The sequence below is a fragment of the Phaenicophaeus curvirostris genome, chromosome 7 (assembly GCF_032191515.1).
Source record: "Phaenicophaeus curvirostris isolate KB17595 chromosome 7, BPBGC_Pcur_1.0, whole genome shotgun sequence".
Lineage (NCBI taxonomy): Eukaryota > Metazoa > Chordata > Aves > Cuculiformes > Cuculidae > Phaenicophaeus > Phaenicophaeus curvirostris.
In genome coordinates this window covers 29,779,998-29,802,469 of record NC_091398.1, presented here as the reverse complement: position 1 = coordinate 29,802,469, position 22,472 = coordinate 29,779,998, and the positions used below count along the sequence as shown (strand labels likewise).

General features: G+C 48.3%; 1 protein-coding gene across 1 annotated transcript; it reads left to right on the top strand.

Moving 5' to 3' along the window:
• Nucleotides 1–912: 912 nt before the first annotated feature.
• LOC138722810 (uncharacterized) lies at nucleotides 913–15,042 on the top strand. Its single transcript, XM_069861433.1, has 7 exons — nucleotides 913–1,036; nucleotides 2,510–4,244; nucleotides 9,090–9,264; nucleotides 9,990–10,194; nucleotides 10,616–11,238; nucleotides 12,680–12,825; nucleotides 13,631–15,042. Exons 2-7 carry the CDS (start codon nucleotides 2,680–2,682, stop codon nucleotides 14,424–14,426), a joined length of 3,510 nt encoding a protein of 1,169 aa, XP_069717534.1. The 5' UTR covers nucleotides 913–1,036; nucleotides 2,510–2,679; the 3' UTR covers nucleotides 14,427–15,042.
• The last annotated feature ends 7,430 nt before the right edge of the window (nucleotides 15,043–22,472 follow it).

Genomic DNA, 22,472 nt, shown 5'->3' with positions numbered 1-22,472 from the left:
GGTGCCTGCCTATATATCGTAAAACTCTGCATAGCCTCCTCTGGAAAGTCTGTCTCCTGTCAGCTGGATCTGACTGTTGTCTTCCTTCTCTGGATCCTTCACTCTCCAAACCTTGCTGTCCCTCACTCTACCTGCCTCAGTCTCCCCACAAGAGGTTTCTCCCAGCTGCTCCTTTCCTGAAAATAACTTTTGCCAACCTACACACATCTCCTGATGGAAAGTCCTGCCCTGGCAGAATTCCTTTCTGCCTGGAGGTGCTTGTGACCACTGGCACTTTCCACACTCACTGGAGAAGTGGACCTCTGCTCTCCTGCAGGACAGGGTTACCTTCTCCTGACCGAGGGTTTGAGGTGTTCCCCTGTGTAACAGAGGGACGCAGAACCCTCCTGCGTGTGAGGACACAGATCAATTGTATTTTCAGTGGTGCCCCATCTGTTGGTGAAGGGAGCAGCCATAGACAGATACAGATCCCACCCTATCATTTCTCTGCCTCTGCTTCCTTGCTCTTCTCATGACTGCTTCTCCCCTTGTCTGTGCGCTTTCTTCTCTGGCTGCCTTGCTCGCACACACACACGCAGACCTTGCTGAGCAAGCGTGTTGCCCAGGAACCTGCCTCACGTGGCCCTTGGTTTGTCCTCAGGCTTTCCTGTATGTAGCTCCCTGCCTTGGGCAAGGACCGCTTTATTCTCAGCTCTTGCTACTGCAATAGTTATTTTCTCCTTCCACTTGATCTGCAAGCAGAGAGTACACGGCGTCTTTTAGTCCCGTGGCTGTGACCTGATCACAGATCAACCTGACAGGCTATGGCATCTCTCATTAACAGCACTTTCTCACAGGAGCCTTTCGGCACTACCAGGAGCCCTGTTCTCTAGTCAGCGGCTGGCTCTCACATCATCTCATTCTCTCTTTCTTGACAGATCATGTTATAACCTATGATCACAGAAAGTCCTGATCCTCACGTTTCTCTGCTGTCACCAGTGGGCTCCTCCAGAGCCGTGAAGAAGGGGGAACTCCAGCCCCACCATGAGAAGACTGGGTGAGAAGTGCCTGTGACATCTGGGGAGCAGCCACACCTTGAGAGATAGTTTTAATTTTTATTATCAGCAATTATGAAGGATGGAAATTATGTTCTCCATTCAGTGGTGATCCACAGGAGCAGCTGTGTCTCTGGTATTAGATTAGAGATGGTTTCATTAATACAGGGAAAGTATGCTAGTTTGGACCGCTCTAAGCAAGGGGTGAATCAAACTACCAGTGAGTCACCAACTGTGCTGCCTGGATGGCTGGCAGCGTGTGGAGAACCCAGCTGCACTACAAAGCACAGAGTCTGTGCTGTTACTTATATGGCCCTGACTTGCTTTAGCAAGTACCCTTCCTTGGTGTTTAATCTAGGTGGTTCTTGCCTGGCTTATTATTAGAGACCAATGCCCTATGTTGCCCTTATGAATCTCAGGCTAATCCCATATTCCCTGCCTATTCTTGTTCTCATTTATGTATGGCTTTCACTTGTTCCCTTTGCCAAGGGACGGAACAGACAGTGCTCTAGCAGACATGGATGTCTTGGGTGACTGCTGGCAAGTCCACGAGGCCCAAATCCTTAAGAGAAATTTGGAGTCTCTCCATTCAATGTAAAGAGGCACCTTTCACTTCCAAGGATGATGTAGACACTTAGCCTACGTCCTGCTGGCCCAAACTGGCGATTGGGGATTTAATTCTCTGAACATGTGATTTAGTCACTTGGGTTCCCTAATACTTTAAAATGCTGGGCAAAGATAACAGGAGCAGCCTTGGAAATCACCTTGTCTTTCTGGGCCTCTGCTGAGCTGTTTGTGGGGGGATCATTTAGACCTGTTGCTAAGGGGTTAAGAGGATGCATTTGTGAAAGTCTGTGAGGCGTCTCTGTCTCTGCACTGGAAAGGCCTTGGAAATGCTTGGCTACCAGTCACTAAAGTATATGTATCTTCCTTGTGAAGGGGAGATCGGAGCACTAAGGGACTGCAGTGTGACTCTCAGGAACAAAACCAGCGCTGGTCAGCCAACTTCTTCCTCCTTGCTACTTGAGCCTTCCAGGAGACCATATTCATGTTACCCTTTCCCACACCCAGCCTCCTCCTTAATCCACACACTCTTGTCTGCAACCCATTTGAGGGAAAGAACCTCACTATGTCTTGTAAGCCTCCCATCTCAGTGCTGCTGTGTGGTTAAGCTGGGCCGGAGCAAGCTCCTCTGAGTATTCATCACTAGAGTTGAGCAGTGTTATTGTGAGGGAATTGATGAGAGTAGATAGGATAAACTTCTCCAAAATCATATGGGTAGTGTAAGACCACTGCTGGCTTGGCTTAAGCTTAAAAACATTCCCTGACCCAAACCCATCTCCTGGTTATGCTGCTCTGTTTCTACACAAGCTGTTGCTGTTTGGCTTCTGCATTCCCTGAAAGCAGACCTGCTGTTACATCCTGCAAGTCATCACCAGGCTGCTTCAGTAACTCATCTTTCCTTCCATTCACAGGTCTTCTACGCATGGCGGCTCAACCCATGTGAGAGCTCTCTTTTTGTGAGTACCCAGCAGCACACTTTGCTGTCTGTGGTCTGTGGACATTGACTGGCATCTAAGCAACACCCCTGCTCCCTCCTCTCCCCCTAAACACCACTGTCTTAGAGCCTCCATGTGCATTTGCTATGACATACATCAGTGTTGATGAGAGACAGGAACACTGCCGGGTGATCTTGAGCTGCCAAAATAATCAGCTCTATGCACAATATGGCTTAAAGGAGGTTTCGGTTAGCAGCATGCATCCACTAAGGAACCTAGACACTCAGTTTTTTTCTCGGGACTTCCACACTCTAAACTCCTGCCATACAGGCAAGGCATCTTTGGCCAGTCCTCTGGAAAATCGGATGTATCGGAGCGTGGAGAACCTTCACTGGGCAACAGTTGCTGACTCTGGGCTGTATTCTCACTGCCGGAGCCTGGATAATGAGATCATCTTTCGCTATAGAGGCACCAGTCAGTGGACAGAAGGCTGTGTGGATGTGGCCCCAGTACAAAGTAAATCGAACTCTCTGAGAAACCTTTCTCTCCAGGCTGAACCAACTTCTCGATCAGCACAGAACATGTTCCTCCCTCCCTTTACCAAAGTGCCTCAGTGGCTTTTCCCAGAGGAAAGAGCCCTACATGGGGATGCCAAAAAAGAGCTGAAGGAGAAGCTGAGGCTGCACAGCAGTAAGGTGGCAGAGCCCTGCAAGCCACTGCGTCCACAGGCAGCTCTGCCTGACCTGATGGCCCGGGAGCTGTTTGAGTGCCAGATGTGCCAGCAGTACAAGAACGGCTGTGCTGTCAAGTGCTGCACAGTTTTGGTGGAACACAATGCTCTCGGGCACAGCCTCACAGGGAGACAGAGACTGTGTTTTGCACACAGGTTCATCAGTCCAGAAAACATCAAGCAGGAGGCTCGGAGGAGGCTTCAGCTCCGAAGGCAGAACAGTTCCCCCAATTTGCCCCTTCAGCATGCTGGGGAAGGCCATGAGTTGGCCAGATCCAGAACAGCAGAAACCCTGGAACGGTATAATGGAGAAACAGATGTCAAAGCCACAATGGGACAGAGCAAGAAAGGCTGCTGCAGAGGAAGGCTCTATGTACCCACCTTTGAGGAATTCAAGCAAATGAGAAGTAGGGAGGCAAATTCACCTACAAGCAGCAGTGGGCCAACAGAGTGCTTGGATAAGGGTCTGCCTGCAAACCAGACCCTGGAGGAGGAGAACAATAAGAACATCCGTTCAGAAATTCTGGGGACCAAAGCTGTGAATGAAGCCACTGTCACAGCAGAGGATGATGATGATGTGTTCCATGAAAACCACACTTCTGCTAGTTTTTCCCAATATCCAGCCACATGGGATGGTTTCAGAATGAGCAGCGCTGAGGTGAAGGATGCAACCTTCCAGATCTCCAGCCTGGATAGGTCCCTAGTCCCTGTTTGCTCTAGCCCTATTCCACGATCACCTTTGCAGGCAGTAGCAGTACACAGAGCTGGACAGGAGATCTTGAGTGATGAGCAGCAGCAAGGAGAGACAAGACAATTAGATGATGTCCTCCACCTTGCAGGACAGTCACTGGCTTCTGAAGCCCAGTCCTCTTGCTGTTCATCGCTGCTGTTAGAAGCCACAGACTTATCCAGCTATGGAGCTAAGCTGCAAAAAATGAAGGATGAATTCATAGGTTCAGCCCTGGAACTTATTAAGAAAAGGTAACGCACTCTGTGGGGTGACCTGAAAACAGTTCCCTTGTTAATGATCTGGTCTCTCTCCTGATATTTACATTTAATTCCCATAGCATAAACATGCTGCTGGCAGGGCCTTTCATCTTAGGGTCTCTGACAGGCACATGGATGTGTCTTTAAACTGTTGAGCTTGAACTCCATCTTAGTGTGGGATTAAACATCAAAAAGTATTTTCATCTAGACTTTGCGTTTTTGAACACCTTAATCTGATCTAGACAGCAGCCCTTCACAGTCCTGATGCCAAATTTCCCACCCATTTTATTTCTGTAGTAAATTGTTGAAAGGTCTTTTTTTTAACATCAGTTCAAAGTACAGGACAGCAGAGGGATTCAGAGTACTGATATGATTCCTTTGAAAAAAGCTGTAGAGTCTGTCCCACCACTGCAGGACATGAATTTAGGTAGTGTGACATGCAGCAACAGGTGCTTTCACTTGCTGTCTGTACAAAGTGAACTGGCAAACAGATGAGAGAAGGGTGGCTGCGATGAGCCTTTAACCACCCTCTGGGAACCAGCACAAGCAGTGAGTAAAAGTACTTGCCGATGGTGTCCTCCTGCCAACTCAAAGAGAATAAACAGTGACAGAAAATAGATATGTAAAGCCTTCCTCCCTCTTCCCCAACCAGGGTTTGCCCCTTCTCTGAGTAAGATGTTCACAAGAACTGCTTTCTCTGTCCTGGTTTTGGACATTGCAGTCCTGTTACCTCCCTCCTGCCAAAGAAATGAGGATTCCTTTCGGTGCAAGCAGGTGGACCAACAGGAATTAGTGAAGTTCTGGAAGCTAGGAATTTGGGTCACTTACCACTGTCTTATCACTAGATAAGGCTGATGGGAAAGGAAGTGTTGGTGGGGTGGTTTGTATCCTTACACTTGGCTTTCAGGACTGGCTTCACCAAGACTTACATTTGGCTTGGGTCCTGGCTGCTTAAGACATCCACAGATGTGGTGTGTAAAATGCTAGGCCATCGACCTTGTACACTGGCTTGGTATTTCTGGAATGCTAAAGCTCTGAGACTGGACTAAGGTTTTAGAGGGGATGATAGTGACTTCTACACAGGAATGAGTCTTCTGGAAGAACTTCTGTGGAGCTGAAGCTACTCGTATAGGCAGAACCAGAATGACAAGCAGAAATACTTCTGCAACTTTGTCATCAAAGGGAAGTAGGTGGTATCACAGCCCTAAATGCTTCCCTCAGTTGTCCAGCCCAACCTTAGTGCTTTTGTTCTAGAAAAGAACATTGGTATGAAAAGTCAATGACAAAACAGATGAGAAAGTTAGGGTATGCAACCATTTAAATTGAATAGGCTATTCTTATCATTATATGAAATGAAATACGCAGAAAGGCACAAGCTGTGAGTACGAGTGTAAAGACAACTGTCTTCAGACAGATCAAAGGTTTGACTGGTACTTGGAGCCCGAGGTACATGAATAGCAAAGTTTATCAGAACTGGGTAGTGCATATGATCTTTCTTCCTGCTACTCTGCCAGCCTACAAACACTTTCTGCCCAGGGTCTTAATGGTTTCAGTGTGGTTTCTGTGCTTTTAATATCCACAATGGTTTTTCTTTCTGTGAGTGTGTTCAGTGTCCCTAGTTGGACTTGTTGAAAAATGTGAGATGATTTTATTAACACCAAAATGGTAATTGATCTGAAAACAAGAGTGACAGTGGTTCCAGTGTCAGAGAGATTGTTTCGTGGGGCAGAACCACCGTGGCCTGTTTATTTTCCATAGCAATAACAATTAATGGTGAAGACTGTCATTTATTAAGAATGGTAGTAATAAAGCAAATCTGTTGGCAGCACCAAAGTGCTGGTTAGTGGGAAACTCCAGGTTCCTTTGACTGGAAATTTCTCCGTTTTCCACCATTTCATCTGAGACTGTAGAGTACCAGAACATTCTTTTATAACTCAAGCTGATCCTCACCGCAGAGGTGGCAGACTTTTTGCGTGGATGTTTTGGGTCCTAAGTTATGTTCACTGACATCCAGGCCACGTTTTTTCTAAGTCTCAAATTAAATAGCTGAAATCTGGGGATGTGGTCCCGGTTCCATAGATACTGAGCTCAGAGCAAGCCTTTCATAGAGATGTTGCAATAGAGTGTCACAGAATAAGATAGCTGAAATTGTGTTCTCTTTCTAGTGTTTCTGTTGAAGTGTTACAGTTTTACAAAGCTGTTTTGTCTGGCAAGTTAATTACTTTCCTAAAAATTCGTAGTTAATTGCTTAAGACTCGTTCAAATGGCTTAACATTTCATCAGTGAAGGTTTGATTTTCAGCTTCATAATTACAACAGCTCTAAACACCTCATAGATCACTGGATGCCTTTAACTTAGGCTGTAGTCCTGGTGATGTGGTGCGCAGTGAGTGCTCTTCGGAGCAACACTTGCCCCACATGGCGTGGCCAGTACATGATGCAGGAGCAATCTAATCACAACTAGAACAAGAGCAGTCAAACCAGGGATGAAGAATTCTCCTTTCACACAGTGTGGATTCTGCGTCATTGCCTTTCTTACCTCTAGCTGATCAGCCATGGGGTGGGTTGTATTTCTCAGTCTCCGGTCCCACTTCCTCAGCTCAGCTCTCTGGGTAGTATTGGCTTTTATTCACAGTGCACGTCACATCTGGAGATGCGTTAAAAATATCCTTGTTGGGTTACAGAAACCACAATAAGCAATGGCATCTGGCCCACAGGCTTTATCAGAAGAGCTACTGTTGGCTTTCCTTGGAGGAGCAGTAATACTTAGGAGTACATTCCATGTTTAAGTGGATGATTTTGAAGCCCTGTAAAAATGACAAGTGAAAGCTCAGCTGCTTTCTGAGAGTATGGTCTGTGTGGTGGGAGGTGGTGTGATCAAGAGTTCTGAGCTCTGCTACTCATCTTGGACACATCCCATTACCTCTTTGTGCCTCAGCATGGTTCCTTTCTTCTGCATGTTTTAACCAGAAGCTGTTTGAGCAGGAGCAGCTTTTGGAAATGGTTGTTTTCTGGCAGTGGCAGATCCTCTTCAAGAGCTTTCTTGCTTCTTAACCTCTGCCTTCCCTCCCATAGGTGTGCTCAGCCGAATTGTTCATACTTTACCCAACTCAACAAAACATCCAAGAAATGATCTGGCTGGAAATACATGAGGGAGAATATTTTTTTAAACTCAGATAATTTCAAGACAGATTTTAGGTCATGGCCACACAGACAGACTGGACCAGCTGAAGGAGTAGTGTCCAAATGTGCCTGGAGACGGGAGGGAGGAAGGAGATAGGAAGCTTTTTTAGACTTTGTGAGAAAAGGACCGTGATGTGCCCGTGTTGCCTTTACTGCAACCCTGTTATGAGGATAACACAGTCTGTACTACAGACTGCTCTGTGACAGCGCTGATGTTGGTTTCCCCTTTCTACAGGCTGGGTAGAAGAGGCCTGGAGGGGAAAACTGGTGCTTCCAAATCCACATGGCAGGGAGTTAGCACATCAGAAAGCAAAAGCCAGGAGCCTGCTGTTAGCGTTGTGGCTAAGGTGGTTAATCCTCAAGTAGTGTCAGCTGGGACCTGGAAGCATAAATGCTGGAAGGTGAAGAAGCGTCAGCTGCAAAGTTGCAAAGCAACTTTTCTGGCCTGACAACGGAGCCGATTTGTGTTCTGGGAGTTTGTTCCCTCTTCAGCGATTTCAGTACTGGCTGATGGTTTGTTGTCAGAGCCAAATGTCATTCGTTATAAGGAAGATGCCCGTCTGTCTCATGTGTCTGCTTGTAACTGACAGTGTTGGAATTGTGCATCAGCAGTATGACCCACCAGCATAAGTTCACAAGTAAAACCTTTAAGAAAAAGCAGATTTTTTTGTCATGGGAGACTTTTCTTAAGCACAAAATACATCCATAACTTGAATTATGTTCCAGACTTCCTCTATGTACAAGCGTCCACATACAGTCCTGAAAACCTTTCTTGTTAAAGGAATCCAAGCCCATACGAATTAAATAAACCCAAAATGAAAAAAAAAAAAATTAATAGTCTTCCAAGCAGGCTTCCATATAGATGGAAATAAGGTATTTTAGAGAGTCTCTTAAAAAAATGTATCACAAGTAGTATCACAAACTACAGTCTGTCAGCTACTCTGTCAGATCCGTGGTTTTGCACCAGACTGTGTCTGTCTGGAGAGGTGGTTTTGTCTACAGAAAGAGGAACATGGGGTTGGAACAGGTTGCCTTTATCACCCAGACCAGGCCCTTGTTAGCATCAGAATTGCCAAGTGAGAATAGACTCTGCCAATTTTTCAAGACTCTTAAGTGCACCAAAAGGCCTCATCCTGAGTTCACTGAAAGCAGAGGGAATCTTTCCAGTAGTTTTGGTGGGTTTAGGATCATATGAGATGAAAAACAGAGGAAAAGCTCTTTTAATCCCGTAATCCCTTCAAAGTATTATGGTTTTTAGCAGGTGATTTTCTTACAGATGAGCAAGTGGTTTTCGGGTTGACAACATCTCTTTAAGTAGCAGCAAATCTGGATATGGCCTACTTAGAAAGAGGGTTTTCTGGTCCCTATGGTAGAAGCTGATATTTTATGGACAAAAAAATGTCCTGTGAACACCTGAGACTTGATATCCCAGACTGATGCTGGCATGACTGCACTGCTATAACTGAGCTGTGTTTAGATCCCCCAAAACACACGCACAGCCATCTATGCTGAGCAGCCTAGATTCCTGCCTGCACTTTCCCTGAGCTGTTGCAGCTGGTTGTTCGAACTTGAGTTTGCTCCTCAGGCTCATCCATGTCAGGCACAGCAGGTGAACTGCATACGTGATGTTCATCAGAGTTTGCTTTTTCCCCTGCAGCTGCAATGCTGAGACTGCTGCCAAATCCCCCTCCAAGGGACAGTGTGATCTGAGGGAAGGTGATCTCCCACCTCCGGAGGACAGCCAGCAGCCCACAGCGATGTCCATGGCAACAGAGGCCTGGGAAGACAAACCAAGCAATGAGGCATCCAGCGACACTCCACCTGCAGGGAATGTAAGGGAGAGGAATTCCCCCTGTATTTAAGATTGTTTTTCTTGTTAGAAGCTCTAAAGGATCTCTTTGTTGTAGGAACTGGGCAGGCTGGGAGCCTGGGATCTGAAATCACAGGAACTCCCATAAGGAACTAAACTTTAGCGCCTTTTTTTTATTACAGAGTATGAAACAGGAGTCAGTTTTGTACCCCTGGCCATTGACTGCTGCATCTCCTGCAGGGAGGTCAGCAATAACCTCTTCATGGCTTTCAGTGTGCCACCTGCCCCTCTTTGCTCCACTGAGACATCAGACAGACTCCCTCCTAGTGCCCACTTGGTCAAACTGCGAATGTTGGTAAAGCTTAAAGTTCCTGACCCTGCAGCACTGAAATGTTCACAGAACAGATGCAGGCTCACTCGGATCCCCAGAAAACAGGTTCAGCCTCCCATTTAGGCCCTTAGCCAGGGTTGTGCTGTTGACTTCATGGTTGTTTTACAGCCATGATGCAGCCACCACAAAGCCCCTGTACTCAAAGCTACGGAGAGGAGTCCTTGCTGTTGGGACTAAGCAAGACAGAGGGACATGGAGGGAGAGACTTCCTAATGCCTGTATAGCAGAGCTGCATTTACAAGCCCACTGCTGATGGGTTTCCTTATCTCTCCTTTGGCAATTGAAGTTCAGTGGCTGCACACCAGGTGCTGCTTTGACCCACCACGTTGCTCCAAGCCCACTTGCTTTTCTTGCAGACCCCTAGTCCCAGCTGCCGCCGATCCAGCTCTGACATCGTCCATGAGAGCACAGATGGTGCCAAGGCCCAGCGGGAGTGCCGGCTGAGGCCACACTTCAGTGACCCTATGCCCACAGACTCTGTGAAGAGGAAGCAGCTGGAGCTGAAGATTGCAGCTGCAGCACGGCAGCACGCACAGAAGCGCCGGCAGGAGCGAGACTACGGTACCCACATTCTGCGGTCTCAGAGGGGGGTGATGGGCCACATGCTGAGCCCTTCTATGCTGGTGTAAATATGGAGTAACTGCCGACCTTGAGGAGGGAAGCATTCTGAGTGTAACACAGGCATGCAATAAATCAGCTTCTACTCTGCTGTGTCTCTGTCCGTGCTTGGCAGATGGCAGGGGAAGAGAGAGCCCAGATGAGTTCACAGGTATGGGCAGTGCAGGGATGACAGGCCCTGGGCTTCACCTGGGAGCCGTTTACTTCTGACTCACCAGTCTGAGCAGCAAAACAGGAGGGGAGACAACTAATAGCCCTCCTTTCACCAAATGTAACCTGTCCCTTCAGGGTCCCCCAAGCTTGGGCACCTCAGGTGAGCTCTGTGCAGCTGGCAGTGTCTGTAATGATTTGTGTCTCTTCTCAGGTCCAGTGGTAGCAAAAGCCAACCTTGGCCATGGTGGCAGCTTTGATGAAACCTGCCGTGCCCCACGGGGTTCCCTGCGCTCCAGACATCATTGGAGCAATGTCAGCAGCCTGAGCACAGACAGTGGGATTGTTGGCGTGAACGATGTCCGGGATGACCTGGATCCCAGCGAGGCCACCCAAACCAAGTCAGCAGATGTGGAGAGGGCAGATAGTGGCATTGGCCGGATGGCAGCCAGAAAGTGGAGGAACAGGGCATCTGAGACGCTGAGCTCCCTGCAGGCGTGGGAAGCCCACCGACCCTGCACCGACTGTGGAGAAAGGGACCTCCCGGTGGAGACAGACATGCAAAATTGCAATCAGAGGCGGGCTGACCTCTGTGAGAAATGCCGCAAGCGCAGGACGGAGCGCAAGGAGTCTGTACTGGAGTTTGTCAACACTGAGGCCAGCTATGGAGAGGACCTGCGCATCATCAAAGAGGAGTTCTACCTCCCCATGCAGGCAGCTGGGCTGCTGAGCCAGGAGCAGCTCCTGGGCATCTTCAGCAACATCCAGGAGCTCATTGACCTCAATGAGAACTTCCTGGAGATACTCCAGGAAGAGATCGATCAAGCCTTTGACCAGGTATGATGCTGCATGCTCTAAAGCGGCCAGACTGGGGAAGACAGGAATAGGTTGAGTGTTAGTGAGGCAGCATAGGTGGAGCAGAGGATTGGGAGGTAGGGCTTCTGGGTTCTGGACATCTCCCTAGTCCCTTTCTCACTCAGTTATTGTAGATCAGCAATTTCAGTAGGCCTGTGCCACGTCACAGCTGCTGGCCTCACTCTCTACTATGGTAATGCCAGACATCAGTCAGGCCATCTGCAGTCTAGCTCATTCATCCCGTTACTAGGACCTAACAGTCCCATCATCAAAGTTAGCTTTAAGCCAGTTAGCTTGGACACTGAGAAGAGTGTGACCACGGGGGCACAGAGCTCAGCTTGCTCTGGCTCTTTGTCCACTGTCTTGCAGCAGACAATCACTGCAAAGGACGGGTCCGCACCTTCCTTTCTTCAAGAAACCAAAACCTGCTTGTTGCTCTATCCGTTTCACCAGGATGTTGTGTTCTCTAGGAAACACATTGCTCGTCCCCCTCTCCAAAACCCTGCGTGTCAGGCTGAGTGACACACGTCTCAAAAACTGGCAACTTTTGACAACCACTCTCCTGCACTAGGCATAGTGCAGACAGATGTGCACCGTGGGTGTGATGTCCCCTGTGAGTAATTTATTGAGATAATAACTCCTACAAAAAGCCATGGGTTTCCCCGTTTTCTCCATGTTGCCTTTGCAGTCAGAGCTCAGTGCTGCACCAAAAATCCACCACCAGCCAGAGAACTGCTCCCTCTCTTGCTGCTGAAATGAGTAGTGATTGCAGAGCAGGTCAGCGTATACCTTGAAAAAGCCAAGAGCCAATTGTGGCACCAGATTCTTGCAATTCCCTTATTTTATTACTCATCCAGAAATCAGAGAACAATTTACTGTGAAATTTATTTTTGATTTAGGCATCAAAGTAGCCAGTAAGAGCACAACTGATGGAGACTGCTTCCCAGCCAGGCCAGTTGCTGGGAACACCAGCAGAAGTTGTGAAGTGCCATGTCTGTTACCCAAGTTGCGCACTTGCCCTGCCCATTTGCTTCTAAATACTCTGATAATTTCCATACTGCTGCGTCAGCCTTAGGGCAGACCTGCCGGAAAGAAAGGCCCCAGTACTCCCTCCTGACCAGCCCACTCACTCTGGCCTTTGAGCCCCAGCTCTTGTGAGCAGGCTGAGCCCACAGAAGCAGAGAAAACAGCTCTTAATGAGTATAAGAGCAAGCAGTTAGGCCAGCTTTCCTTCCCCTGCTGTGAACTGCTCCCCCCGGACCTGCACGGGCTGCCTTCCCACCAGCAAGGGTGAGCCCAGTTCCAGCATTGGTCTGGTGTTCACCAGATCCTGCAGTAGATTTGTGCTGATAGGATTGAGCGCAGGCTCCGTGCTCATGTCCCTCCTGAGCTAACCCAGTGGGGCTGTGTTGTATCCTTGCAGGGTGACGATGACCTGATGACCGTGTGCATCGGTGAAATATTTCTAGAGTTTGTCAACATGCTGCCGGCCTTTCAGACGTACTGTCTCCAGCAGTCCTCCTCCGTCAACATGCTCAACACGCTGGAGAAGGAGAAAGAGCTGCTCAGGTGAGAAAAAGGTTGAGCATATTCTTCCAAGCTTTGGGGACAGGAAGGCAGCAGGCTGAGGGTGAAGCCTTTGTCGGCTCAGCTAGATGAAAGCTTTGATGCTGATGTTCTCCAGAGATGAGCTGCTGTCTCTTGGGGTGAAGAGAGTAATTTATTCTCTAAAATACGTTCCGTCCTTGAGGCAGGCAGTTGGTCCCCAGCTGTATTTTGCGGTAGCAGTGTTTTCCCACTGGCCACTGCACTGAACAGTCACCAAATAAAGCTAAGCTGAGAACAGCTCTCAGTCCCTGTGCCAGAGCATGGTTCGGATTTCCACTGGGGAAAGCTACTGTTTGAAGCATCCGTGACTTGAATTTTTTTCCCATTCCAATGGGGAAACATCAAGCGAGTCACTGCTCTTTCCACTGCACCAGTTTAAAGTGACGACAGTACCAAATTCTGTTTTTGGAGTGCTTTGTAATTGAGTCATGAAAGGAACTACAAATTAATGTAATCTGATATAAGCTGATCTATGTGCTCAGGGCCTACGTCACTGTGTACCAGAGAAAGATCACACCCTCGTCCTTTTATAACCATTTAATAGAAGACTGCTAGGGTGTTACGTGCTTGTGTCCCAGGCACCTCAAGCTGAGCACAGCTGCAGAAACTGTTGTTAGTTTTTGAGAAGAAAGATTTCACCAGACTGTTAAAACCAGAGTGGAGGCTGCGGTGCCCAGCAGCTCTGAGCACCGCACTGTTCATTTGCATTTAGGATTGCAGCAGAACAGCCACCATCATTTCATTCTCTCTTCTTAAATCCCTGCAGGATATTCCTTAATGTCTCCCAGAATGACAACACAGCACTGCGGAGGATGAACCTGAGGTCCTTCCTGATGGCCCCTTTGCAGAGGGTCACCAAGTACCCGCTGCTGCTGAGCAGAATCATCAAGGCCACCACCGAGTACCACCCAGATCACGGCAGCCTGCGGGAGGCCAAGAGCCGCATCGAGTCCCACCTGGAGCACATCAACATGAAAACCAAGCAGGAGGGGAACACATGGACCCTCCGATCCTTTCGCCAGGACAGCAAGAAGAAGAGGGAAGTCATCAACATTGAGATGAGAGAAACTGCCCTCAAAACTGTAGGTTGGCTGCGGGAGGAAACACGATTTGTGATGGAGGGGGCTCTGCAACTGGCACAGCCCCCGGACGGCCAGTGGGTGAAGAAAGGCAGCAAGACCCTGAAATTCCAGAATATGCAAGTCCTCCTCCTGGTGAACATGAAGCGTGTGTCCGAGTCCAGCCTGGAGTCAGCTGAGTCAGGGCCTGTGAAAGACGCTGTGCTGGTACTCATCAGGGACAAAAACAATGGGAAGTTCCATTTGCTCAGGGAGCCTTTGAGGCTGAGTAATTGCATCGTTTCTACTGATCCTGACTGCGACGACACTTTTGAACTCATTGAGATCAGGCGGGAGGCGTTTGTGTTCCGGGACAGCGACCGGGCGAGGACTCACCACTGGTTCAGGCAGATCAGGCGATACTCGAAGGAGCTGGGCTCCTGGAAGAAGCGGCGGAATGCGCTGCCCAACATCATGATCAGCACCCCTCACACCAGGCCGTGAGGCCTGCACAGCAGCACACGGGGAGACTTGGCTTGACCAGTGCCACGCGTGAGGACCATCAAGAGCCTCAGTGGTTTGAACTTGCTCTGCTCCTTAGACAACGTAGGGAGGAGCCTGCCTCATGAAGACTCTTGGGAGCACTGGAAGCATCCCAGCTCGGTTCTTGTCTCCAGCCTCAGGACTCACAGCCTGTTTGTGGCCGATGTACATAGAGAAATGGGCTTCCCTCGAGGAGCAGATCTCTGGAGGGAAATACTGAGTATAACTTGTTAATATTGCACTGCAGGAGAATGATATATGATGCTTGCCATTGCATGGATCGTGTTGAAAGCAGTTTGACGACATGAGAGAGGTTTCCACTATTGACTGTATTTCATCAGCATTAGGTAAAGTCAGGGTCAAAATTAGGTGCAGTATTATGGGAAAGAGATGAAAGTTGGAATCAATTACGTTTTCCACTGCTAATCCTAAGGACTGTATTTCATCATTCACTTCTGTATAGTCAGCCAAAATACTTGTATAAAAAGAGAATTCTTTCATCTTTAATCCAAATCAAGTAGGTATCAATTAGCTCAGATTCAGCTGCATGCACACAGGAGAAAAAAAAAAAAGTAAAGAAGAATAAAAGGAGTTCTTGCCCTCTGTGTAGAACCTGTGGAAAAGCAGTATACCACTACTGGAAGTCTGTTATTTATCTGACTTAGGGACTGGAACATAATGCTGCATCTGGAATATCTCAAAAGTGTATGTAAATATAGCTCTGCTGCCAGTAAGAGTGAACTTAGAAGTTTGCGATTATTTAAATGATGTAATCTAGTGTATTTCAAAATTTAATTGAAAGGAACAATTTACATTGTACTGTAGAGTAACATAAAAGGTTTTAATAATTATGTTTCAATGACTTTAGGTGGGTATTTCTTTAAATATTTGTATTCTGGAGTAGATATTTTATCTAGTGTGATTGGCATTCAGGTGAACAATGTGCCTACATCTGTTCTCTAGATCCCCTGAACAGGATTCAGGGGCTACTCCTAATGAGACTGGGAGAACAGTACCAGCCTGCTACCCTGATTCTCACCGGACAACAACAGACCAGCACAAAATCTCATGCTCTGCCTGCAGTCCTGCCTGGGCAGGTCAGGCCGCAGCGTGCCAAACGTGAGAGCCAAAAGTGAGGCCACAAAGCGCTCCCTTGTAAGGTCCAGCCTCTCTTAGTTCCTCAGCAGGGAAATGACTCCAGGCTGAACAATGGTAAAGCGGCAAACAAACAGGGTTTAACCTTTTCAGCCTCACATTACCACTGACCGCTGCCTTGCGTCTACAAGATCAGCAAAATGTCATGCTGTGACTTACACAGCAAAGGCCAGATTACAGCCCCAGAGGCGAAATTTAAGGAGCCTGAAGTTTGGTTAGTGGATCTCAGAGGACAGCCTGGAAATTTTCTTTCAGCCCCCGCCAGGGTAAAGACAAAGCCAATCAGTATTATTCACTACCAACAAAATATTCCTGTCACAGGCATTTATTTTACAGGAGGATGCACAAAAGCGTATCTGTGTTTCTCCAGAGATCAGCCAGACTCCATGAGCACCCAAAGGTGAGCAGAGGCTACTGGCACACAGGTAGCCCTGGTTTGTAAAGCCACCACTGACCCAGCACCTGAGCAGGTCTGCAAACTCTGCCCGGTGCTTTGTCCTCTGGCCGCAGCCACCAGCGCTTGTTGTGCTGCTCCAGGCAGAAAGGCAGACAGCAGTGTGAATGGGATGTGCACATACTGGCTGTATTTTCATCTGCACCACCCGTTCCATTTTGTCCTTGAGGAAATGGGAGCTTTTGCATCATCTGGAGGCTTTACAAACATGTACCCAAGACTGAGGGTGGGAGGACACAGCTGAGCAAGCGATAGCTGGCAAAATGCTTGTTGGGGCAGCAGCCTGACTCCCTCCGGTGAGCTGGAATTCCCTCCAGCTATTTCTAGCCATCAGACAATAAATTGTTTGTTTCCTCCAAAATACGCACTGAGCAACCAGTGAAGAACGCATCGCTTTTAGTTTTTTCTCAAATCAATGGATGCCCAAGGAGAGCAGCTGCTGCAGGAAGATTTCTCTTACGCTGTCATGACAGATCTGCATCTACAAGCTTTCAAGCCTGTTCACCTAACATGCAAAAACAACAGCTTGTAGCACCTTCATTTTTGATCCCAAGATCAAAATGATGCAGCTGCCATCTCTCCATTACCTCCAGTGGCAGTTTTGATAAGGAAAAGCATAAGTACAGAAACCTCAATAGCTTAATTTATCCAAACAGCGAGTGGCTTTTGCTGCCACAGAAGGCCACGGCTTCCTGGGAAGGTTTCAACTGCTGTCCAGCACAGAAATTTTCTCCACACACCAATTCATGTTCAAAACCAGCCATGGACTGTTTGTACAGCCCTATCTTTAAATCAAGGTGCCTTCAGTCACTCGGGCTGTTCAAAAAGGTTAGAGAACAATAAGTATATGTAAAAGGTCTGATATTTAGTATCAATCTTACATCTGGGCAATTGTTCAGTTTGTCAGATTCAGAGTTTTTCTAAGTATCACAGGAAACACCTGCCTGCCAGTCTCCGAGTAATCGCAGCCTATTTCCTCTGAACTAGGCAAACTCTCCCCAGAAGGTCCATAAATAATCAGCGGGTGTTGAGTTACGAGCAGGACGTGTACTTAGTGCCACAGCCTTCTCCTAAAAATCCTGTGGCCAGGGAACAGTACAAGCTCTTTGATGTGGGACAGCCCTGCTGTGGGAAGTGACAACCTGACTGCTGGACCTGTCAAACGAGACCAAGGTTGTGACTCCAGCGTTATTTATCTTTTACGTATCCAGTGTGTACTCAGCTGCTTGCCTGCCTTTAAATTACAGGTGTTGAAAGGGAGCACGAGTAGAGAACAGTCTGTGGCCCTGCAAGAGCCCGTGCTGCGGGGTGAGCCTGCACAGGAAGGGCGAGGAGTGTCGGCACGCTGACAAGGCAGTAGGTTTCCATAATCCCCAGGCACCCTTCTGAACTGGATGATCCCTCTCCTGGGAAGTTCCAGGTCTTTCAGTATCACATGTACACATCTTACTTAGGCCTGCGGATTAGCTGGGCTGTATTTTTCCATGTCTGATTAACAAACCTGACAAAATACTATTATGACCCAGAGTACGTGGGAGCAGGGCTGTCTGCAAGCCAAGAAAGCAACGATTTGTTCCAAACTGGTCGTCCCAGGCTCCACAATATTTTTACACCTCTCATTGCCATGACTGACAACACTGAGATGACTTTTCAAGACATACCCACTGAACTTACCCAGCTAGTACAAGCAGACCTCTCTGGAAGTACCATGATAGAGAAAAAGAGAACGTTGATTACTCTCTTGATTTACCAGAATTCATAAATGACCTTTTGACCAGAATTTAGGATGAGTCTTACGCACCAGGAAAATGTTTATTTGAGCAAACAACAACAAACTGCAGCCTTTATCATAGAGTCCATGTAGTTTTTGAGCTCAAAAGGCAGACACGCAAGAAGACAAGAATGCTGGATTAAACCCCCCCCTGTGAGATTGGGTCCCAAGGGAAGCAGGATTTGCTACTTTAAGAGTCAGCAGGTTGGGTGGGAAAGCCTGAAAAAAACACAAGGAGATGAAAAGCAAATACTTCAGAGGGCAGACTTCTGCTTTAGAGAGCAGATCTTCTCTTTTATGGTGTTCTTGTACATTCCTGGTTGTCCTTAACTGAAGCAAGGACAGGGAAAGGGTGTTCAGTGTCTCTGCTATATGATCCCTAAAAGGGAGCACCACCTTTGGTCTGGCAGCAAGAAGCTGTTGGAGCTGTCATCAGAGGCTGAGAGGTTAACTTCAGCACATCTCCAATCCTGAAAAAAAGCTCCAAGATCATCTCAGATCCAGTCATTCGGTGCACATGAATGTATTGTGGTGCTAAAGTCCCAGGAAGACAGATGTCCAGCCAGAGATTCTAGTGAATCTTAAACTCTCTTGCTTCTTGCGGACATGCTCAAAGGGAAGGTAATTCCAATATTCTAGCACCATGTCACAGATAGTCCTTCAGGGCTCATGGATGAGGCAGCTGGAGTAACTCCTGTGATGTCAGCCATCTACATGTGTACTGGGGAACCAGGTAAAATTCGGCTAGAATTAGGCTGACATTCTCTGAGTTTAAATAGGAAAAACCTGGAACCAACAGCAGTGCAGGAAACTGTCCTCCTGTCAGAGATGAGATAGATAAAAATCTCACTGTCATTGTGGAATGATCTGTCACTACAGTGGAGTGTGAAAAAGCAAAAGGTCCTACTGATCAGGCAGCCAAAGGAACTGCCTTGTTTCTCACAGAGGATGCGGAAGAAATCAGTACAATGGGAGACAGGGACAATCAGTAAAAGAAAATTGAAAGGTTTGAGAATAACGCTGTAAAATTCAAAAACTCCAGGCAAGCCCCAGGGACACTCATTAGAAAAAAAAGACATCTCCCTTGGGAGGCTGAAGGTGGTCCCGTAAGGGAAACCTTTCAGCAGCGTGGATGGAGAAGCTGAACATTTGGAAAAGAGTGTCCTCTTCCAACAGAGAGTGAAGAGCCCTAAGGAGGAGTTGGAACACAGGCAGAGCATCCGCCAGCACTGGTCTCTGCCCAGGCTTGGCTGGGAGCACTCACATAGATGGAAAAAGTTGAAAAACTAGCATTAAGCTCTATGTCCATCGACAGTGATGGATAATGATAATTTGCTACTCTCCAGCTCAGATCCCACCCCAGTGCAACCTCTGCCAGCACGGGCTTTGAATCCCTGAGAAATGATCTCGGCAGCTGAGCACGCCCAGACTGCAAAGAGCCCTCATAGGAAAGGAGCCTCGTGTAGCAGCAGGCAAAGGAGCCCTTTGTTTCAGCAGCAGTGGAGCCCCCACTTGGCTCTGAACTCTTCCTTCCCTCCTCTGCACTGCTAGAGTCACAGATGCGGGAGGATCCGCATCGAACACCTCTGGGTGTTGCGGGGTGGGCTGGTAGATGAGAGCAGGAAGCCTGGAGGTCACAAGAAAGTCACAGAGCAGATCCCATAAATGATGCCTGGGGTAACTGAAACACGCAGAGCACGAGGCCTTTACAGCCCTGGGCTATTTTCACAGGGGCCAAAATCTGTAGCTTTTTCTTCCCTTTAGGTTTTCTGCAGTCCCTGTTGAAGTCTCCATCTGGCTGTGGTGGTGATCGGACTCCACAGAAGCCCATGAGAGCTGCACAGGGTCCCTCTGCAGACCCAGAGGTAGCCAGACAACTCTCCCCATCAGGACAGGAGCCATCAGGTTCCCCTGAGAAGCAGCCAGCACCCTTGCAGGGCTCAGGCTTACATTTTCTCCAACAGGAGCAAGTTAGATGTTTATACACCCTCACTGTGAAAGTGCAGATGAACACAGATCCATACGAGGAGTGCATTCCCCCCTCTCACCAGGAAGGGCTGGGTTTAGAACAGCCCTTTTCCCCTTGGGCAGGGCAACCCTCCAGCGCTGGCCAAGCAGAAGTGCTGCAGTTTGAAGTGACAACAGAGAGGCAGAGAAACCTGCAAGGAGATGCTCATCTTCAATCGACGCCTGACCCACAGCACGTGTACAGGGGACGTACACCGTGAAGGACTATTCCTTTCACAATCAGACTCTTTGCTTAATCACACTCGATGAACTCACAGGCAGGAGGCTCCCTCAACAGCCCCAACACGTGCTTTAGTGTAGTTGCACTGCAGCATCCAGTGACAAATAGGACTTTAATAAGATGGACTGCTGATGAGTGATGGGTCAGTACCCACACTCACTTTCTGCTCTCCTTAATTGCCTTGGTGTGTAACGACCTTACCGGCTGAAAGACATGAGTGAGGCTCTATAGCACCCAAATCATCACTTAGAGGTAAAATGAAGGCAAGTTATTTACCCAATCATTAGCAATTCTAACAAAACAGGAAGCAGTTGAATTACTGCAAGAAAAATCAGTTTGCCACACAGCATTACAGCTCAGTGAACACTTAGGGCTGGCACCACAGGGAGAGGAAGACACCTCCCTGCAAACACTGGCACAGCAAGCACAGGGCTGTATGGTGAACTGGACTGGGAGCAAACACTGCTGAAAAATAAAGATTGTTTCAGCTTGATCAGCTCCTCGATACGGTTCACTGCACAAAGACGTGTGCTGGCACTAGGAAAGGGCAGCCGAGAGGTGATAACGTGTCCTTTAGCAAGTGCCAATTTAACAAGGTTGCTAGACTGGAGCTGCAGTTAATCAATCCCAGCACAGAGCCCAGTTCAACAGCCAAGCCCCTCGCTCTAGTCTGCCCCCAGTGCCATAAAGCTCTGCTCACCCCCGTTTCCCTGCACGGTTTCGGGTCAGCACTTTCATTGATCTGCAGGGGCTGAACAGGCAAGGATATAAATAAAGAGCAGCTCATCAACCTTTAAATGCCCTTTTTACCAAAATAAAGAAAAGCCACAGAGATGACGTCAAGATGAGGGGGGGTGGGAACCACCACGCCAGCAAGCGAATACAAAAATGATCCAAGAGAGCACTCCCTGGAACACACTCCAGGCTGAAGTGGCTCAGGGAACGGCTGCTGTAGTTGAGTCAGACTCTCCAGTGCTCCTGCGCTGACGCACTCCCAGCTGCCACCGCACGCTGCACAGTCCATTCAGAGCCAACAGGAATTACTTGTTCAGAGTTCAAGTGCATCTGATTCACTGCAAGCCATCAAGCCTCTGCAGTCCTCAGAGCTCCGTCTCACTGCTGTTCCCAGCTGGCTAGCCTGCTCCTGTTACCCCTGCGAAAGGGAAGTCTCAGAGAGCCCTCCCTCCCTGCTCAAGTCCTTCTGAGTCGTCTTCTTCCCTCTGCTCCCAGCTCTGGGACAGACACATCACTTAGGACCAGAGAGATGTGCAGATTCAGAGCCAAGGCCACAAGGTCCTGCAGGCTACCTCGGCACAGAGGAAGCCAGAAAACCCATGCCCCCAGCTTTTCTGTGCTGCAGACTAGGGAGAAAGCTTGTGGTTTCCTTTTCCCTTCCCCATGTTACTTAATCAGGCTTGGGAATGCACTATGCAGCCTGGCTCTTGCAAATGATGCTTTTCAAGAAGAAAATGCTAGGCTCTCCCAAAACCTAGTAATGGAAAAGGAACACAACGCCGGAGGGTCTCAGGCACTTGCTCTCCACAGAGCCTTAGACAGAAGGATCCCATTCCTTAGGTAAGAGACTTGCTTTTCCAGTCGTCCCTCTGTGGTGCAGCTCTGCTCTGTCTCCACCAGCACCATGTAAGGTGCAAGATCCAGCAGATCTAGGAGCTCCTGAAAGCTGTTTAAGGCACATGGGATCCTGTGTCAGGAAGCAGACCTGTTCCATGACCCAACACAACTGGAGCAACTGGGACAGAAGCCAGCACAGAGCCTAAAAAAACATCTGCCCCACAACCAGAACCTGACCCGCCACGTGGCCTCACGTCCCCATCCCACATGGCAGGCTGCCTCCGACCTGAGAGACATCAGACTGATGCCCAAGAAGCCTTTCTGCAATTCCCTTGCTCCCACACATTTCCTGCGTGACCTAGGCCTGTGCAGCTGTCTCAGAGCTCTCGGGGTGCTGTTTCACCCCAAGTCTCTGCTTTTAGCAGTAGGACTGGCTTAAGCCCCTTCCTTCCTCCCACCTCCACAGGGTTAGAGCGAGAAACAAGCAAATAGTGGCACAGAGAAAGAACAAAGAGCTACTCTGACAGCTGGTCTCAATGCTGTGGGACTGAGGAAGTCACACCTCATTTTCCTCAGCTGTGAAAGTGGGGTGTCACCTTCTCCCTACCTTATGTGACATAAGATACAAGGATGAGGACACACATGAAAGATGAGATGCTCTGCAGATGAACCTTGCCACATCTTAGATACAGTAACGATAAACTCCCCTGTGCCTCTGCCATTTTACTCGGTGAAATCGGTCAAAATTAAAATGAAAAGCTACAAAATCTGTCAGCAGCGCAACTTGGGCTCCATCGGCAGCTGGTA